The 20278-nt window shown below is 45.7% G+C and overlaps 1 protein-coding gene across 2 annotated transcripts in view; it reads left to right on the plus strand.

The window, feature by feature from the left end:
- LOC119460815 (diacylglycerol kinase theta-like) overlaps positions 1–20278 on the plus strand; it is a 64893-nt gene that overhangs the window by 30265 nt on the left and 14350 nt on the right. For both annotated transcript variants that reach the window (XM_037721909.2, XM_037721910.2), the window contains exons 6-19: positions 3012–3189; positions 5326–5421; positions 5561–5655; positions 6214–6280; positions 7025–7166; positions 8163–8305; positions 8398–8462; positions 9231–9381; positions 10543–10727; positions 12497–12621; positions 13699–14151; positions 15140–15295; positions 17161–17326; positions 19739–19837. In XM_037721909.2, coding sequence (XP_037577837.1) covers positions 3012–3189; positions 5326–5421; positions 5561–5655; positions 6214–6280; positions 7025–7166; positions 8163–8305; positions 8398–8462; positions 9231–9381; positions 10543–10727; positions 12497–12621; positions 13699–14151; positions 15140–15295; positions 17161–17326; positions 19739–19837 — 2121 coding nt within the window. The remainder of the gene's footprint in view (positions 1–3011; positions 3190–5325; positions 5422–5560; positions 5656–6213; positions 6281–7024; positions 7167–8162; positions 8306–8397; positions 8463–9230; positions 9382–10542; positions 10728–12496; positions 12622–13698; positions 14152–15139; positions 15296–17160; positions 17327–19738; positions 19838–20278) is intronic.

Genomic DNA, 20278 nt, shown 5'->3' on the forward strand with positions numbered 1-20278 from the left:
TTAGCGCGTTGTTTATTGGGCTCTTCTTGCTTGTCGTATTCTACGAAACTGTATAGTCATCCAAGGTGTGCAGTTTGGTTTAGAGTGCACAGAAATATGGTCCATATTGGAAATTTGTCTAGACTTTTTTGCTTGCTGAACAATAACAACAAAAAATTATTCCTATCCAAGTTGCCCTCTTTATCATCCTGATGCTCTTGTTGTTGCCTGCTCGACATTACCGGTTGGATCCCGGCCTCTGTGGCTGCATTTGTATGGGGCGAAATTCAAAAAACCGGTCGTGTACTTAGATTTAGGTTCTTTAGACGTTAAAAAACCCCAGGTGGTCAAAGTTAATACGGAGTCTTCCACTACGACGTACCTCATAAACAGATCATGGTTTTGGCACGTAAAGCACCGGAATTTAATTAGTTCATTGTTTTTTGACTGCTTGGAATCAGCGAGAGGCCATGTACGTATCCGCAGTAAAACCACGCAGAAAATAAAGGGGGGCAAAAAAGAAAACATGCTACGTTCGTTTTTTGTACTGTTGTCATTATTTGGTGATCTACATGACAATTTGGTCAGCCGACTGTTTGCTGCTCACGAAAAATTGACAGCGCTTCTCAATTCGTTCGGCTCAGCTCAGAAAGTTCTTCCTTCCACAGCGACACCGCAACGAAGCACAAGAGAAATTGTTCACCAGTCGACGCAGTTCGTGCGTCAAAAATTGTCGCGGTTCGGCCAAAGTGTCATGTGTCTCTCCTTGTATCTAACTGAATGGCGGAGATAAGAAAACAAGCACTCCCCTGTAGTATCATGTTCCGCTGATGCCCACCCGCTAAATTTTCTCGAGGCGCTGTAAGTGTCTACATACGGTGTCTAAATCCACGAAACTGTTGTTGTACGGGGTGGTCTCTCGCGGGGCAACACGAGGTATATTGTCGATGGGAGAGAGGGGCTAAATAAAAGGTCCGAGAAGACCGAATGTAACGAGGCGTCCCGAGCTATCTTTGCCTTCTCGTTTCGCTGGAACGGCGGACGGGCACTAATAGCCTCGCTAGAGGAAACAGGAGGGGGGCCTTGTTTATTTGCTGCTCTGAGCAGCGGCGATGCGAGAGAAGAAGCGAGCTTTATGCCTCGCGATCCGCTCCGCTTTGTGGGCGTCGACATAGCGAAAACAAACACGCGTCAATCGTGGCGTTCCTCGGGCCGCTGTGTTGAAGGCGTAGCTGCGTCGCCATGGAGCGGAGGCATGGTGACTTCCACACACGAGAGCAGGACGGAGTAGACGTCACAAATAAAGTTTGAATTCGCACCACTACCTCGAGAACAAGGTGACAAAGATGCTGGTAAGAGGTGAGCCATCAGCCGACATGGCTGGCGCGATGCGAGTGCAATGAGAGTACGTAACCTACAAAAAGACGGAGCTTGAAAGAGCAATAATGAATGAGGAAAAATGGTTGTCATTAGACTAACGATCGTATCGCAAGTTACGAAAGGACAGGACGGGAAGAGAGGAAGGAGTGCAAATTGACGTCATCTCGGCCGCCATGATGTTGTGGGGGCTGTTGATGTTGTTTCAGCGTGCGACATCACCTGTCCTTGAGCCTACTGCTGGTCTTGCGTTGTGGAACACGCTGAAACTTGAAAACTTCGCGCGCACTATTTAATAGCAATGCTTCCCGCTGTATGTCCTGCACATGGAGCCTAGCAATCGCCTTTGTGCCTGCCCAGAGCCCGTAGAGTGCCTATTGCCAGTGCCGTCTACTCAAAGCGTCGTAGGTCTCCCGTCTATGCATCCTGGTGCTCCTCATTTAGCGCCGGAACTTAGCGAAGCGGAAGAAAAATAAATTAAGGAAAGCGAACGAGTACACCGTTCCAGATAACCGGAACTCGGAAAACAAACAGGCACAAAACAGTTGGAAGCTCTCAAGTGTCTCGGCAGTCAAGCGCTGCTGAGAGGTTAAATTGTTCGATCTTGAACGGGAGATCCGCGTACCACCGATTGTTTGGGCTAGCAATATTGGAAACAGAGTCTCTTCTTTGTTTTGTGCTGCTAGCAACAAAGAACATAGATCCCGCCGTTCCTTTCTCAAAAATAAATAAATAACGGAAACCTCTCCGGCTTTGAGAAGCAAGCGCAGGGTGCCCTAGAATTCGCAATGAGAAGCTTCTTGCTCTTGATCTACTCTTTGAGGTGCGAGGTCCGCGCAACTAAAGGCTACAAAATGTTACGCCTAGGGCCCATTAGCGAACATTCTTGTAATCGCGGCACCTCCGTCACGTTTGAGTCGTAGTTTCATTTGGTAACGGCTGCCGGTGTTCCCGTACGCATCTTTGAGAACGAAAATTTTCAATTTTTTCGAACTTCTTTGAAATCTTCGAACATTCTTATGACGGGAATGCATCGCTTTGCCCTACCTGGACGCCACTTCCTGGCGACGCAGAAACTATCATCGTCATATCGATCAAACTCGCTCAACGTGCTGTTGACTTCTCCCGATGTCGCGATGTTTGATCTACGCTGTTCCTTAAGTAGTACTAATAGCTCGCCAGCTCCAGTACCATTGAATGCAGTTCACTGACAAAGAAAACCTGGTGCCTTGGCCTGAGCACTCTTGCATGCGCAACGCCATAAAATTCATATCGCTCTTCCTGATTGCGGCTGGACAGTACAAACGCTTGTGATTGTCAGCGAACATTTATTTGCGAATCTGCTCACAATGACTGCCTCCCGAATAATTTTTTTCTTATCTTCCCTTCCTCTCATCTCTCTTGCCCTGTTTTTCCTTCCCCATGTTCCCTGGCAGCATAACCGAGCACTTTCTTGGTTAACTTCTTTGCATTTCCTTCTTACTGTCTCTCTTACTGACAAAGTATATTTCGTTGTCTGTTCTTCATTCTCTGTCGCTCGCACAGCATTTTATGCAACCCTTTCCCACCGTAAACCTTCTAGTAACGCGAGCTTTCACTCAAGTGCTACTCGCGTGTTGAAGAGAAGCTGATGCGGTTGCGTTGCCACTGCGCAGGCGCACGCCACGTGCTACCGGACCCTGTCCCAGGAGTGCAACTTCGGCGTCCTGGAGAGCATCATGCTTCCTCCGGCGGCCGTCAGCATTCCGCGCACGGACGTTCCCTTGGAAACCATCATCGGAGTGGAGATGCGCAGGAGAGAGACACTAGCGCGGGCCACTTACCCCAGCATAGGCAAGCACCGCCCAATTCTGCGTTCATTAAACAGGCGCTGAAGAGTGTAACGCTTAATGGTATACGCATTCGACCGGTTCCTATACCGCGCTCCGACTCGATTTGTAGCGGCGCGGAGCCCTCTCGAGATTGGAGCCGGAGAAAATCTTCCTTAGCCGAGTGTTCAGCTGCTCCCAAGCAATCGGACGAGCCACGTGATCGCAATTCTATCGAACCTCGGTTGCTCTCCCAGATCGATGGCGAGAGCGTACACGAGAGCTCTGAGCTGGATCTCCAGTCAAATGTGTTTCGAACGCTGGATTTCGACCAGCAGGATACTCAAAACGCCGCGGCGGGGCTCTAAAGCGCTTGAAAGCGACCAGTAAAACGTGCTAGAAGTCTGTTTAGATCGGTTAACTAATATTCCAGGACTCTATTTGGCATTTGTTGTAAACTCGAGAAGCGAGTGACGTCAGTGGTCCTCGAAGCCTGCTGCTTATCATTCGCCCGTCGAGTCTGTATATAGCGTAATCGAGAAAAAAAAACGAAAAAAAGATAATACTAAATAAACCACAGTTCTTTTGTCCAAACGCGTGAGTGATCACATCACTCACTCACGCATCGCTCATAACACACACCACTCAGGGAACTGCAGCCACCGATTACGCTCGCTGAAGTTCTTGTCCGTGACGGTACTATTCATTTCGCCGACCTCTGCTTTTACACAAAACTCATTTTTTGTTATACGCGAACAGAGAAGTTGTGATTATAAGGAACTACTATACGACACGGTGAAATTCACCTTGTCTATACAGCGACGACGTTAGAAAAAACAGAACAATGACAACAATTTTTTTTTAATGTTGGGATGTCTGGTGCGTATTCGGTAATAAGAGCAACGTGAGCAGACAGCAAATAGACGGCAAGGTGCGCTCATCCTGCTTGCGGTTTTTCTTTCTTTTTTCTTTTAGTGGCAGGAGCACCGAGTGACACTCTTGTTTATTGCACAGCAACTTCCGGTTAGGGACAGACTTCCGGTTTGTCACAGAGGTGGGACGAACTTAAAAATAAATCACAACAATAGAAACAGGTAGATATCGATGGTTCTACTTATGATTGATGATATATATGATATCAGAGCACAGGTTTAGTACAGCAAAGAGCTAATTAAGTGTCAGAAATAATTAGAAACAATTAAGGAAAGTCTAATTGCCCTACACCAAAGCACACAATCGCACACTTTAGATACCCACCGCATCAGTACAGGTCCAAGACCAGAAGTGACGTAATCATAGACGTCACACTTAATCCAGGGGTACCCGCTCATTACTAATTAAAATAAAGACAAGCTAAAAACAAGCTACACACCAGCTGACACAGAGTGAACGCCTGCCTAACACAGCGAAGGGGTGACCTCACTCCCTCCTCTCTCGCTTCTCCTCTCCCGGCGCGCGCCTGCTCCGTCGCTCGCTCATTATATGCTCTTACGTCAGCGGCGGAGGGGGCGCAAGGTGCGCTTCGTGCGCCATCCGCTAGGGGGCTACGCGTTGCGCCCTCCTCGCCCTTTTTCACTCCTTCACCCGCTCCTCTTTGCATGGCGGTTTCCCGCCAGTTCTGTTCGCTTGCTTTTCCGAGTTCGGTTTCCCGCCCTACACCAGAGTACACCAACGCCAAGATGCGAGTGCCACTAGCAGACACCTAAGTCAAGGATTAGGGTTGTTTCTCATTCCTTTATCTTTTTTTATTTTTTTTGGAGCGCTTGTTCTGTTCGTGTCTCTCGCGTCATAAGCCTCTTGCGTAGTATTTTGGTATCACAGGCGAAACCTGATCTCCCTGTTAGACTGCTCTAATTCGGCTACACTAGCATAGTTACACCAGCAACACAATAGCTCCTTTTTACCATTTATTTAATCACTCTCCGTCCTTAGACATTGTTGTTTTCTAGCAATATACTCCCAGTCCTTAGCACGTGATGCTTTCTATTATATACGACCTCAAAAGTTCCTAGACGCAGGCACCGATTCCTCGAGCAAGAACTGGCCGCGCGTGACGGCTCAAAAAAAAAAAAAAAAAAAATAGCAGGTCGCCGGTGCACGTTCTCGCGTTGTACCTAAACCGTGGCTAATCTGCTGCTTTTCTTATTGTGTTCAATTTCAGCAAGAAGCATATCGGAGGAATTCTCATCGACAGGGGACCTCAAAAGCAAAGAATTTGATGATTATCCGTCACCAAAAGAAAAAGATAAAGATGAAGGTACGTCAGTGCTTTCAATTTCCTGAATTTCTGTTTCTGTTGTGATTACCATGAGATGATAACCGTTCAATACTCTTGCGAGTCGGCAACCAAACACTTTTGCTTCATATGCGTCTGCGTTCCATTTGTTTCTTCCCAGAAATAATCAAAGTATACGACGGTAACGCCTCAATGAAGAGAAGGATGTTCAGGACAATCACTGTATCACGCAATGCAACTAGGGAACAAATCATCGTAAGTACTCTACTGCACTCGCGGTCGTTGCTGATTCGTCAGCGGAGCAAGGCGAGTCCAGCGCTGACATGCATCTTGCCGCGACCATAAGCTCGCCGGCGTAATTAGTGGAGTTTTAGCACACCTGGAATTCGATTAACGTGCGGACGCATGGGCGCCGCTCCAGTGCGGCACTGCGCATGCGCGGACTCGTTCGAGCCTGTACTGCGCAGACGCACTCGTGCTACCACGCCTGCGCCGTGCGGCGTAATGGAGCCAGATTTCAGTCCTCCTTAAACCACCCTTTGAAGAAGCGGCTTATTGCATCAAATGCGTCCCTTGCTGGCCGGAGCATCTGATCTCCTGACGTTGAAGGTATTAGAATTCAGTTTGCATGGTTTACTTAATATACCATGCTCGTGTGCGCACGCTGACTCAGTTCTTACTTATTGGTGCAGTTGCCAATGACAAGCGGCGCAGTCGTAGTTTTTTGTCTGAAAGTGTAATGGGCCTTTAGTTTCTCGTGTTGATATGCTTATCAGAGTGTCCTGATCTTAATACAAGCGTCTATCCTTCCAGGGTGCTGCATTGCGAGCATTCCATATATCTGGAGATCCAAAGCACTACTACATAACCGATGTGTATGGTACGTAGCATCTTCTTCCTCACTTAATGCAAGAATCAAAATAACATTGATAATTTTCTAACACCACTGTTGCTTTAAATTGGTCTTAGGAGATCGTGGTATTAGCGTTTGGAAAGGAAAAAAAAAACGTTCAGGTCAAGTTGCTGCATATAATTTTTATATCTCACCTTCGTCGATCGGGTTCGTCGGATTAGGATGAAATTTTCATTTTACTGTTTTACTTTGATTGGGTCCTATGTTCTTTGACCTTCAGGAAAAGTTCGTATCAGCACGGATGCTTAACACTGCAAGCTTCTTAAGCTACATTTTATATTTAGACAGTGCCGGCGCTAATATTAGACTTAGTTCTGTTCATTCTCGGTTTCGGTTGTTCAACCATGACACTCATAACGACAACATAGTACGTGACGGTTATGGGAGAGGCATATATGGCAAATAATAAAAAAGGAGAGAAGCAGTATGTCACAAAATATAATAAGGCCTAGCGTGGCGCTTTAACTAATCATAGAATATATTCTCAAAAATGTGCAGAGGGCACATTAGAGAACTTGACGAGAAGCATGGTTGGCTAGGCTGAAACGACTCGCTTGGATTAATTGCAATAACTTTTGTACCTGCGGTCTCACCTTGTACATGTGAAAGAAGCTGGAAACGTCATATTTTTTATTGTTTTTGTATATTTTCTTGAATGACGCTTCCTCGTGCTGCGTCACGCACCCCACGTGAACGGCCGCTCTGTTTCAGACCAAAACGAGAAAGAACTGGGCGACTTCATGCCGGTGCAAAGCCTGACTCGGAGGGAAGGGAAGCGGCCTGCCATTTTCCTCAGGTATCGACCTCCCAACCCGGACCAGGGATACGTCAAGGTCTTCCCCGGAAAGCTCAGGTGAGCTTTGGCGTCATTTTCTTTGGCAACGGAGCTGTTTAAGGTCGAGGTTGATCCCTACGGAGCGATGGTGTTCGCAGTTTCGAGCGAATTGGAGAGAGTGTGATATGAGGAGAGGAGGTGCAGAGAGAGAAAGAAAGAGCGAGATAAATAAATGAATGATTAAATAAAATAAACTTTCTTCGCGAGGCGTGATTCGAGCCCCGGTATACCCACGGTCCGAAGGCGAGCGTCATAACCACTAGGCTATACACCCACGCTTCCAGAACGTATGCATTTATGGGAACCATATATGATTGCGTTGTACCGACGATTGTAACACAACTTGCTATGGGCGAGAGAAAGAGAAAATGAGAGCGAGAGAGAGAGCGACACAGAGAGAGAAAGGCGGGATTTGAACCCGGGTACTCACGGTCCGAATGTGAGCGTTATACCCGCTACGCTATACACCCACGCTTGCAGAGCGCAGCTGTTTCATCAGATTTCAGGAGCGTGGAACTGGCTTAATTTTTTTTTTACTGGTTGGTAGTAAAACTGCGAGAATTATCCGCGGCTATGAATAGGCCACTTTCGCGACGAGCCAACCCCCCCCCCCCCCTCCCACTCCCTCTCACGTCCCCTCCTTCTCTTTAGCTTCGCCCTAAAATTTACTCGAAAAATACGCAATGTCATTCTCCTCTGCATTCCTCTCAATGTTGTCTTGACCCCAAGCATAGCGGGAAAACAAGGAGAAATGAGTATTGTTATTGGGGGTGCTGGCAGGACCTCTGCGCATGCGCTCTGAACGTGGTGAAATCGAGGTCGACTGAGGCGTTGCCTTGTTTCTGATAATATTACTGGTGAACTAGGTGCAGTAAGCTGATTCTGCATGCAGCTCAGAACAAGGCGTGGCAAATTGTCAATCAACAAATTTCTGTTGGCAGCAGTGTTGGAAAACTAACTGCATGGTCCGCTTTCTTTCTTTCCTTATTTTTTTTTTCTGTTTGCTTCTTTCAGGTCTGCGGACATTTACCGCGTGATTCAAGTGACAAGTGACACGAGTGTAGAAGAAATTATGATCCAGGCGCTCGAAAAATTCGGGCTGGACTCTTCGGACATCAACAAGTTTAGGCTATCCGAAGTCACGCTAGACAAAGGATGTATGTATCGCTCGTCGAGTCGACCGCACGTTGAACGTCGAGTTCACCTGGAACTCGCGGCTGCAATGTCAACTTTTCTTTTTCTTCCGCAGCTGTTCATGAAAGAGTGATGGACAATCAAGAAGGTCCTTGGGTGTTGCTTAAAAATATTGCCAGAGTAAGTCTCAGCTCCAGGAGAAACTAGTTTGTATAGAACTCCGCGTTCATATTTACCCCAAGTTACTGCGTTCAGTAAACCAGTCGAAGATAAGCGGTTTCTAAGAGCGTAAAATTGGGTGCGAATACTGACTTTGCACACTGCCAAGTTTCAGAGTATGTTCCTGGCCATTTACTTTCGAGAAAAGGAAGTTCAACTTTTCTAGAGTTGAATATACACTTATGTTGTCAAACTTTCTGCTCACGGTAGAAAACATGTAAAGTAGCTTTTAGTGTAAAAAACGACCCGCCGTGGTTGCTTAGTGGCTATGGTGTTGGGCTGCTAAGCACGAGGTCGAGGGATTGAATCCCGGCCACGGCGGCCACATTTCGATGGGGGCGAAATGCGAAAACACCCGTGTACTTAGATTTAGGTGCACGTTAAAGAACCCCAGGTAGTCCAAATTATTCCGGAATCCCATCCCCACTAGGGCGTGCCTCATAATTAGATGGTGGTTTTGGCACGTAATGCCCCATAATTTAGTGTAAAAACCGCACATGGTTAGCGAATTTAAGCACCGCAGTAACTACTTTTTATGTAAGTTCTTGTAGATATCGCTGTCATGAACGAGATGTCTTTTCAGTCTGAAGCTCTTACTGCGGATTTGATGAACTTTCGTAATTTACTCAAGGGAAGGTTTAACTGAAAATCAGAGCTTGCAATCACAAGTATGATCAGTACCGCGCGATGACCTCTGCATGTTTGCTTTGCCCGTTCGTTCAATTTCAGGAGTCGATACGACAGAAAGACCTGACCAGGTTCTACCTCCAGCAAAAAGAGGACTGCTACAGCTCTAGTGTTGCCCTTTTCGTTGGAAACCTTCCTCCAAATTTATCCCAGAGGCAGTATGAGAAAATTTTAGTAGACCTTTTAGGAAAACGTGAGTACCGCGCGCGTCTGCGTGCTACATTTTTATATCTTAAAAGTCATGCGTTCAAGAAAATTCTGGACTACAGATCTTTACTTAAGTTCTTGCACAATGCAGTGTTGCACTTGTTTGTGCCATGCAATTTTACTGCAGTGCGCAAACAGATTACAAAAAAAATACAAACGCAAGGAGATCGTGCCTTTGTCACCTTGTGTAGGCTTGGAAAGCGTGTAATATTTATTTTTTTATTTTTGTAGCGCTCTTGTGGTTCACAGTATCTGACAATTTGCGGATCAGTAATGTTTTTTCTTTCCCCTGCTGCGTGTTTGTTATGATACAAAAAATCATAGGGGCATGGTCTCATTGCTGCGTTAACATTATTGCTGTCATTTATTCCCTTCAGTCACTAATAATGATCGACTGTCGGTACCTGTGTGAAACATAAAGAATGTTATGCCAGGGTGCTTGAGACTCTACTGAAAGCAAGTCAAGGTGGTAGATTGGCTCTTTGTTCATTTTGTGATGAGTCATCATAATTACAGAGTAACCATATATTTGAATATTGTAAAGTCAGTCATGCTACGTTTCTTCATGAGAAGTATTGAATCACCCGCTCGAATCACATGCACAAGTTACTTATTGGCGGCAAGCATTTCAAGAAAGAAAGAAAAATATATATTTCGAGGTTTGAAGCTAAACATTTCGACAGAATTGCCTGTCTGGTTGGGAAAATTGATTAAGACTTAGAGGTTGGCGTCATTCTCTAAGTCTTAATATTTCGAGGTTGCTACCGACGTGCCCCACGTCAAACGGCATGTTAAACACGGTAGTGCGTTCAACAAAGCCGTACTCTGTAACGATACATATCACTCAGAAGCAAAACTGAAGTAATTTAGGTTAGAAAAATGTTAAACTTACTCTAAGCTTAATGTTTGTGCTCTATTCCACGCTATCATTGCACAGAAATGGCAAAACTGGATCGCGTCCACAAATGTGGACGCCGTGACTGAAGGGGTTATAACTGAAACCTTTATAAAGTTATCGACATTAACTGCGTGTGCAATCACTGAAGTCCCAAGTAACATTTCTGAAGCAGCTGAAGCGTTTACGTGTATACTGTACAGTTTCCTGTTTTTCTAACCGCCATTTCGTCGCTTTCTTTCTCCTCTACAGCTTATAAATTCAAGCAAATAGGTCCAATATACTATGAGTACGGTTCCCTGATCATCACCTACGACAATGCTGACATAGCAGTGAAGGCTTTTTACATGCTGAGGGAGTCGAGCTTCGAAGACAAAAACCTTCTTGTCCTACTCCTGCCCAACACCATCCCAGAAATGATCCCCGAAGGTGTCAGGGTGAGTGGCTGTATCGGCTGGCCCCGCGCCCTTGCGCTGTGGGCTCGTATCCCAGAGCAGGAAAAAAGCGGCGGGCCGGCAAGCTGCATCAATTTTATTCTTACGTGTAGTTATGCAAACGTGCGGCTGCCTGTATTAGAAAGCTGGTCGAAAAAAAGAAAGAAGAAAAAAATGAGGTATATTTTTTTATTGATATAAAATTAAAGAAGACGAAGACCAGCATGGCAGGCAAGAATTACATCGTTTAAAAAACTTTAAAAAACTATAGACACTGGAGACAGTAAAATATAACGAAAATTTGTGAAGTTGCGCGCACGGGTAAAGGCAGGCACAAGAGAGAGTAAAATGACACTAAGAGACGCACAAAGTTCCGTAAACCAGTAAAAATGAACAAAAGACTCTGGAAACACGCACATAAGTTGAGATTTTTGCAAACGAGACTGCTGACATGCCTACACATATCTACATAACTGAACACCCAACAACGCATATAAAAAATTAAATGCGAACTACACATATATCGGGTGTTTCTGAGAAGATATTAAGTAACTTTAAAAATCATGTGTGGCAGACAGCACAATTATAATCCTTGAGTTGGATTGGCCAAACAGGCGGACATTATTTGGACATGTTTCACTAACAAGTGGATAATTTTAACTAATTACTTTACAGCACATATCGCAATTTACAAATTGTAGCCTGGAAGTTCGCAAGGTAGATCCAATTGGAACAAATTCTCAGGATGACACCAGTTTCTAGATATTAATTCCTGAACTTTGCGAAGAAATACATTAGCGGTTCAGTTACTTTTGTGCTTTAATGCAGAAAACGGCGTTTTGTTAAAAGCATTTTACAGCAAGTTTGATGGTTCATATCTCGAAAATGATGTCATCCACAGAATTATTTTCAGGTGAATATGCCTTGCAGCCTCACAAGTTACTATGTGTAAATTGCAATATGTGACGTTAGGTAATTAGTTTAAAACTTAACTAATGAATTTTTGTTCATTAGTGTATTACGCATTTCGATTTCTCGTGCAACTAATGTCCGTCTCTTAGAGTAGACTAGCTCAGGGACTAAAATTGTGCTATCGGCCACAGGCAGTTTTCAATAATTACTTTAAAGTCTTCGCAGCAACACCAGGTATGACCAGTGGTACATAAAGATTCTTGCGAGTTCATATTGTAGCACCATATTGGAAGAATTTTATTGGAAAGTAAATTTTTCAGCTGGTCCCTACAGCCTGTGTGATCGTTTCGGCGTTACTGACGTCAGCTTCATTTGTTTGTTTCTCGTTAATGCGAAAGCATTATACGACCCATTACGCGAAAATCTGTTGAGTGCGTGACCGAGAGATGGTACCAAAAATGGCCGACGCCGGATTGACGCCACATTTCTCAGGGAGGTTCTTGTAAACAAAGTAAATTAATTTCGTTGAAAAAGGAATTTACATTAATTTAGGTCCGGGTGGGAATCAAACCTGGGCCTCCGTGGTGCGAACCGAGCACGCTTGCTAGAGGTGTGCCCAGTGCGTGCGTCATTGCACACGTGACGTCACAGCCACGTGGCAGAGTAGAGGTGTGGCCTAGTGCGTGCGTCATTGGGCAGACGTCACGGCGCGGACAATGGGGAGGAGGTGGCGCCACGTCATGAGTGTATAAAATGAGCGCGCCCATGACGTTCCAAGGTCTACAAGCGGTATAATATGCTTTCGCGTTCCCACACGCAAGCAGTCTTAATTGTGTCTGCCGAATTTTCTTTTCTTTCAGCCGTTACTGGTATTCGTGAACGTGAAGAGTGGAGGATGCCAGGGCCTGGAACTGATCACATCCTTTCGTAAAATGCTGAACCCTTACCAAGTGTACGACTTGGAGAATAGTGGACCGTTACCTGGGTAAGAATGTCTACCAGTGTTGTCTGTATATACCAACGCTATTTCGTTCATACAGTTTCCATACTAAGATTGCTACAGTGAAATCTGGCGTTGCAATCAGTGAGCAATCGTAGGAATCGTGACTAGTACGTGGATATTCCTGTGTCACGAAATCGACAAGCCTACCTGCCAACATTTACGATTTTATCCTAAAATGCGCGATTTTGATTCTTTTTTTTTACGACTGCCGTATTGACACAATTAATTTTACGGTTCTCAAAATTTCGGTTCACTCTAGGGCAAGGCGTATTTCAAAATATAATCAAATGTATGATTCAAAACAGTCGTTTATCAATTTTTCGGAGCTTGATTTTTCTGACCCGCTCGATTATTCGGATGATGATGATGAAGATGATTTAATGGCCTTCCCTTTGAAACGCGGTGGTGACAAATAGTCACATAGCCTGCGTGATTTAATCAGGTATGCTATACGTGTTTTTTATCTAGCATTTTTGTATACATTTCATTAATCTTTTTTCATTAATCATGATTTAATGAATTAATCATTATGAATTAATCATGAATCGATAGTTACTTTTTATATTATAAGCAGTTCTTTCCCTTTAATGTGTTCCAAAAAAGGTGACCAAAATGAATGTATAAATGAGGCTAATAAGTGTAACGCAATTAATTGACAATGACAAATTAGCTTCGAGACGGCCGTTGGAAATGAGGCAGACATGTCCTTGTTCTAATCATCACCGGACACCAGCGCCAGACTTCACTCTAGTTATTTTAGTGCTAAAAAATGCCAGGGGCCCTCGAGAATCTACAGCTGTACATATATAGAAATGTCATTGATGAGCACCGTTAATAAACGATAGAACAGAAGGAGCTATTATAACACACACGGTGAAGCCCATTACGACGATCACGGTTTGTCGCGCAATCTGGCATCTCTGTAATAGCGTAGCAGCGACCTTTCGAGCTGATTGAAAATGTCGAGGTCCTATAGCATTCAGACTTGGGAGGCTCTGAACGAGTAACCACTGAGGGAAGCGCTGGAGCGCTGCTCTACACGGATAAACGCGATCGCAGGCTGTACGTGTTTCGACACGTGCGCGACTACAAGATCTTGGTGTGCGGCGGCGACGGCACCGTCGGCTGGGTGCTCCAGTGCCTGGACAACGTTGGCCAGGACTCCGAGTGCCAGTCCCCGCCGTGCGCCATCGTGCCCCTGGGCACGGGCAATGACCTGGCGCGCGTACTGCGCTGGGGACCCGGCTACACTGGTGGCGAGGACCCCCTCACTCTGCTCAAGGACGTCATCGACGCCGAGGAGATTCGCCTGGACAGGTGGACGGTGGTCTTCCACTCGGATGAAAAGCCGGAGGAGAAGCCTGGCTCACTCACCAACAGCTCGGGGTCCACCTCGGAGGACAACACGGCCATATTCGTCATGAACAATTACTTTGGCATAGGCATCGACGCAGACCTTTGCCTCGACTTCCACAACGCCCGAGAAGAGAACCCAAACAAGTTCAACAGCAGGCGAGTGCATTTCCCCCTCCACCCCCGAGGCTCCTTATTACGATGTTTCGAGGGATGCTTTCGAGCGCGTGGCACTCGGCCGCGTCTCTTCACCGTCTTATTAGCACGAGAAAAGCCACGCAATATGTCGCAACATAGCCCGAAATATAATAATGTTGTTTCACGCCTTTTCGCGTCATTTGCGAAAGCTCGATGAGCAGACATGCGGTATTTTAAATGCCAGGCTTGCTTGCGTACTTGCGCTCAACGACGAATGAGGTGTTCTTCTCTCAATTTTCTAGCACAATTTATTTATTTATTCTGAACGCCGTCTCAAGGCATGTGCTCTGTATTCCGAACGAAGGGCGAACAAGACTGATGTAAGATCAAATCGCGATAGTTGAGAAGTCTTTACATACAGAGAAAATATGGACAAAAGTAGAAAACACGACAGCGCATCTGAGACGGGTGGGTTGTAACAATAGCAAATTGCAAATATAGCATATTTTTCATGTGCCGATTAACCTTGATGGAACAGACTTTTGCTACATATGCTCCAGTAATGCATGTTCACGTGACGTCAAACAAAGATCGCCGATTTAAAAGTAGCCCTGAAATGCTTCTCCCGAATGCAACTGCTTTTCTTTGATTTTGTTATCGCGTAAGTGACGGCTGCATCGCGGATTCCGCGATTAACTACGCGATTCAGTGACGACGTTCAGCTTTTGCCAGCTGTATATCCGCACGTATGAACTATACTCCGCCTCGCACAGTCATATATGACGAATAGTACCGTGCGCAAGTTGGAGAAGCGTTCACGAAAAAAGCCACAGCCAGAGCCGCTGTACACGTCGACCTTTTAGTCACGTGACGGCAAGAATTTCTGCACCGGAAGCCCGAAATAGCCCCTCTTCAGCTGTTCAGTACTTCTATCTAACGTAAGGGTTCGCGAACGACTGCATTCGCGCACTGATGTCGGGCTTGACTGACTCTCCTTGTGTTCTTTCAGACTTCACAACAAGGGCGTGTACGTGAAGATGGGTCTCCGCAAAATGGTGAGCAGGAAGACCTGGAAGGATCTGCACAAAGAAATCCGTCTTGAAGTGGACGGCAAAGTGGTCGACCTGCCCCCTGTAGAGGGTATCATTATTCTCAACATTCTCAGGTAGGTATACCGTCTGGAACGCTCCGGTACTCGGGAAATGTCGTGCTACAGCCATGTGCGAGAACGCTGGAATATGTTGATTTGCCGCTAGGGCGACCACTCCCTCAAGGCTTTGCGTGGGGCAGTAGCTGCGGTGGTAGCTGGCCACAGAACGTCGCTTGCTGTGGAGGGGAGGCGACGTCTAGGGAGGGAGGCGACGTCTAGCTGCGGCACCAAATGCGTATTTATATAAAAACGTTGCGAGGCTAGAAGGTGGGTAAGATTTTCGACGCTGCTGGACGAGTGTCCCATTCTGATCTCGTCGAAAACCTTCGAGCCGCCCCCAGAGACACCGGCAACAGTCACCAACGCCGCGCGCGTTCGGTGCGAACGTGGGCAAAACGCCGACGGCGTCGACAACAGTTATGCGCGTTGCTGGTGCTGCTGCATGTCCAAGTTTATACAGCTGATAAAACTACTATCCTTACTCCGTATAGCTCTCTACTAATTTGCTATCGCAATTGATGCTTCGCCTTCCGGGTGAAACTTCGACAAATTTTTTGAAGGGAACGTCAATGAGAGGTGAAGATTTAGCCTAACGATTGTAGTGACTTTCTAAACGCGTGTAAATTGCTAGGAAGTTGCACAGCAGCGTGATCAACAAGAGCTCGAGAAAATCGACGCTAGGACGTTACTACGCTTGAGTTTTGGGTCAGGCGGACACAAGAAGATTTATGTATGGCGGACACTCTCGCATCCTGTCTTCTGCATTAAAACTGCAAAATGCTTAAAATATTAAAATGGGTGAACGATTGATCGATTAATTCCGATTAATCGATTGATGCTTTATTGGTGATCAATGTTTTATTGAGAGTAATCGATTGAGGTTACGAGCCAAATCAGGCAAGCGAAGGGGCGCCGTCGTCTCTGCTTTGCGATTTCATCAAGGAAAATAGACAGATTGAGCATTAGTGTTCCTTCTTAGACGGCTCCTGTGAGTGTCCTCGGCACAAAAGCCAACCGTGAGAGTACATCTTCAGTGCAACTGGCATGACTATTAATAAGCAAATGAATTATGTACTGCTAGGGAGCGTTAACGAGCTCCTTTGCCTACGCAGCTGAGCCTTTGATTGAGTGTGAGTGACCTTGATATGCTTGATATGCCCACTCACGCCAAAGTGGCGTTGACAAGTAACTATCGATTTATAGCGCGGTATGTCTTTTTATGTAACGTTTACGTACGTCGCCATCCACCGTAGTACGTTGATTCCCTCCCTATGACTGCTTTAAGAATTGCCTTTTCCTTAAGTAATTGCACACAGGAACGTGTTGCCAGATGCTGTGGTTACCTCACCTTACTATAGATTTTTTTTTTCTAGGATAACATCAGCACTTTAATATTCTCTAACCCTCGATCCGCTGCGACCGCTAATTACTTTTATAGCTTTTATCCATAAGTTGTGTCTTCTTTTTTGTTATTGAGCGATCTTTTCACTCATGCATGAATATCGATTGTACTTTAAGAACTGTTTGCATGCACCCCTCTAATAGCCCGAAATAGGGCTGACAGTATTAATAAATGAAATGGAATGAATGAATGAATGAATGAATGAATGAATGGGGGAATGAATGAATGAATGAATGAATGAATGAATGAATGAATGACATATATTGCTAGCTTTGTTGATAGCTTAACTCACGCTTACGTATGTAAACAAATCCTTTAATCGATTAATTTTTTGATGAAGTCTTTCCGATCAGTCAGGCTAAAAATTTTAGTCGATGCTTCAAATGCATCCTCTTTGAAAAAGGAATGGCAGCTTGTGCTACGAAGCTTTTCAACATGCGAGACCCTGCAACGTGAGTGTCCTCTGGTGTCGTCGCAGTTGGGGTTCCGGTGCTAACCCCTGGGGGCCCGAGAAGGAGGACATGTTCTCGAAACCGACGCACTACGACGGTATGCTCGAGATCGTCGGCGTCACGGGGGTCGTCCACATGGGCCAGATTCAGAGCGGGCTGCGCAGCGCCATCCGCATCGCGCAGGGGGGACACGTGAGTAGCATAATTAGCTTTTTCCACAGCCTCCGAGATCGGGCAGCGCGCGCTTCGCCCCCCAATCTCGGAGACCAGGCTTCTTCGCGCACCCTTTCTTTTCACGACGCCAGAGGGAAGTGGCCATGTCAGCAACCAATCAGCGGTGTCACACGTGCCCGTTCAGCTGTTCCTTAGCGCTACCTCTGTTGCGCTTACTCCCGCTCACACATATTTTAAGACAGCCTCAGTCGCGTTGAGACGTGAAATAATTGTAATTTAACTCATTTAATTAACTTAACTCAATTCAGTTGCCAATCGGATTAGTTACATTTAACAGAGACTGTACATCCGCAAGTAGAAACCGGTATACGGTTGGCTGAATCTTCAGAGTGTACCTTCGCCACTAGTACAAGTGTTCATAGCAGATGTATGCACTCCGGAGTACATATTAAAGAAGCAGCATTGAGCAGTGTAAAATACATACGGCGTCATACAATACCGTGTGCTATAGTGGGCTTGTCGTAGCAAAGTCGCTTCAGACACATCGGGCGCCCTACCGTAGTGCTTGTTTCCAATGTCTGCACGAACATTTTGCTCGCCTTTTATGTCTCTGTCCAATTTTGACAGCTTTGAGTTGATCTCGAGCTGACTGAAATTCGCTTTTGTACTTTTAATAAGCATCTCGTCTCATCTTTATAAGTTACATTAGTTCTGTCCGCCTGCCACGTCTGTGATACTCCCTGTTCGTCACATGACTACCCTTATAATGGGTGCTGAAATCATCATCAGCGTTGGGCATGCAGAGCGCCGCCTTCCCCACGATTATTGTTGCCACCGTAACGTTCTGGGTTACACGCATGCATAAATATGCGCGAGATGACGAGAAAAAAACAACAACAAACAAACAGATTAACAAAGGATACTCAAGAAGTTGGCTTTTCCTCACAATGTGTCTTATTGTGGAGAAGGCAAAGTTACGAAGAACTCCTAACGAGATTTAAATGCGCGTAGAGCGACATGTACACACGAACGCGTGTAAAATAACACCACAGCGCAGCGTAACCACGTAAACCGCGGCGTTTAGCATGGTTGACACAGAACATGCGCATATTTACGCTGCATATCTTACGTACCGTACAAAATTCCTGCGAAATTACGCGATGCCAAAGATTTTCTTAGCATATAGTTCCCGCCTATGTTGGGAACTACTCCCAATTTAGGTTTGTTGTAATGTTACAAGGTGGTAACGTTGAGTTATTATTTCCGCGTTCTAAATGATAACATAACTATTCGACTTGTGCATGCCGTATAGGCTGTGGTTGTTCGTCGTCCTGTCTATTCTCTGGTATTCAAAAGCAATCCATGACCTTGCAATTACCATATTATTAATACTTTAGTTGTTTACGCATAACAATCTCGCGGGCGGTAGAATCCGCGCCTTGAGCCACACATCTTTCTGAGTCTCGAATGGCCACCTGCGTTGTTCCATGTAACATTAAAAAAAATTTTTTTTGTACGTGTGGAAGTCTAACAACGAACAAAGGTGCACGTCAAAACATTAGGCTCCTGCTAATACCTACCCAGTGAAGCAAAAATAAGGCTACATGGCACAGGAACGCCGATAAAACCACAGAGAAAGAATAGAGGGAAGGCTGATAAAAGCAGGTGTTATCAACGTTGCGTACACATTTTTAAGCGACAAGGAATCGGTCCTTTCTTGGCGCGGCAGAAGCGCACGCCAGACAATTTAGTGCTCGTGTACCAGCAATGTAATTCTACAAGGTGCTTCCCGAAGTAAAATTTTGTTGACAGTAGCGTTTTATTTATCTCCCTTGCTGCCCTATGCGTCTTATTAGCGCTAGAAAGTTCACATTGCGGTTCTGTTGACGCATAGCAAATTTTCCACCGCCTGTCATTCAATTCCCAAGAAATGTTGAGCTCAGATCGAGTAGGCAGTTGTAGTTAGTGGCTTGGTCTTATCCGTAATAAATGCTCGGCCGTGTAAAAAAACCTAATGCTCAAGAAAGCGCAATCTGCATCTAATTCGTCACGTGCTTACGGTATTCGTTGCAAAAAAAAAAAAAAAAAATTGCACCCACTGGTGTTTATCTCGTCCCCAAACAATTTTCGTAGTTTATCTTGCTCGTACTTTTATCCCCCCCCCCCCCCCCCTTCCCTTTGTGCTGCGCTCCCAGTATAATTTCAGGTCACGAAAGGCATGCGCATGTCAGCGTGACAGCCTTTATATATGACAGGAGATTATCACAGCGCTAAAGAAAGTTCGAGGAAGATTGGTACGACGATTATCGTTTGATTACAACACAAGCCCCAGAAGGTGCAACATCTTTCTTTAAGTATACGCTTACACACAGTGTACGTTCGGACAGTACAATCCAACGACAACTCTGTTTCTGCGATCTCGCCTTCCAGTTGCGGATACGGCTAAACACAGAAATGCCCGTTCAAGTTGACGGCGAGCCTTGGATCCAGGGGCCTGGCGAAGTCGTCGTGCTCCGATCGGCCTTGAAGGTAAGAGTCGCGGTAGCTGCCTGCCGCGCAGATTCGACCCGAGACTGTTCCACGGATGTGCGCAGCTCGCAATGCCCCGAGCAGCTCGGAAAGCATGCGCTTGGGAATAAGGCATCGGGATACTATCCAAGGTAGATCTAGCGGCTGCGAAATTCGCAGCCGACCGCCTCACAGCGATTCCAAATCGCGTCGCATTCAAACGTATCTGACTCCAGATAAGGCTGCTCATGCAGGCCCTCAACATTTGCTGACGCTTGGTCGTAACGGTGCGTGTTTATGTGGCATCGCGGGTGCTATCGATATTGTTAAATACGCTCAAGGGCATTCATTATCACGTGGGAGTAATAGCAGCCGTGGAACACTCTCACATTAATCAATATTGTCGAACATTTTTTTGCTATAATTTAGCGCGGGAGGTTCGGTGAGTGCAAAGATGACATG

The sequence above is a fragment of the Dermacentor silvarum genome, chromosome 8, assembly GCF_013339745.2.
Source record: "Dermacentor silvarum isolate Dsil-2018 chromosome 8, BIME_Dsil_1.4, whole genome shotgun sequence".
Lineage (NCBI taxonomy): Eukaryota > Metazoa > Arthropoda > Arachnida > Ixodida > Ixodidae > Dermacentor > Dermacentor silvarum.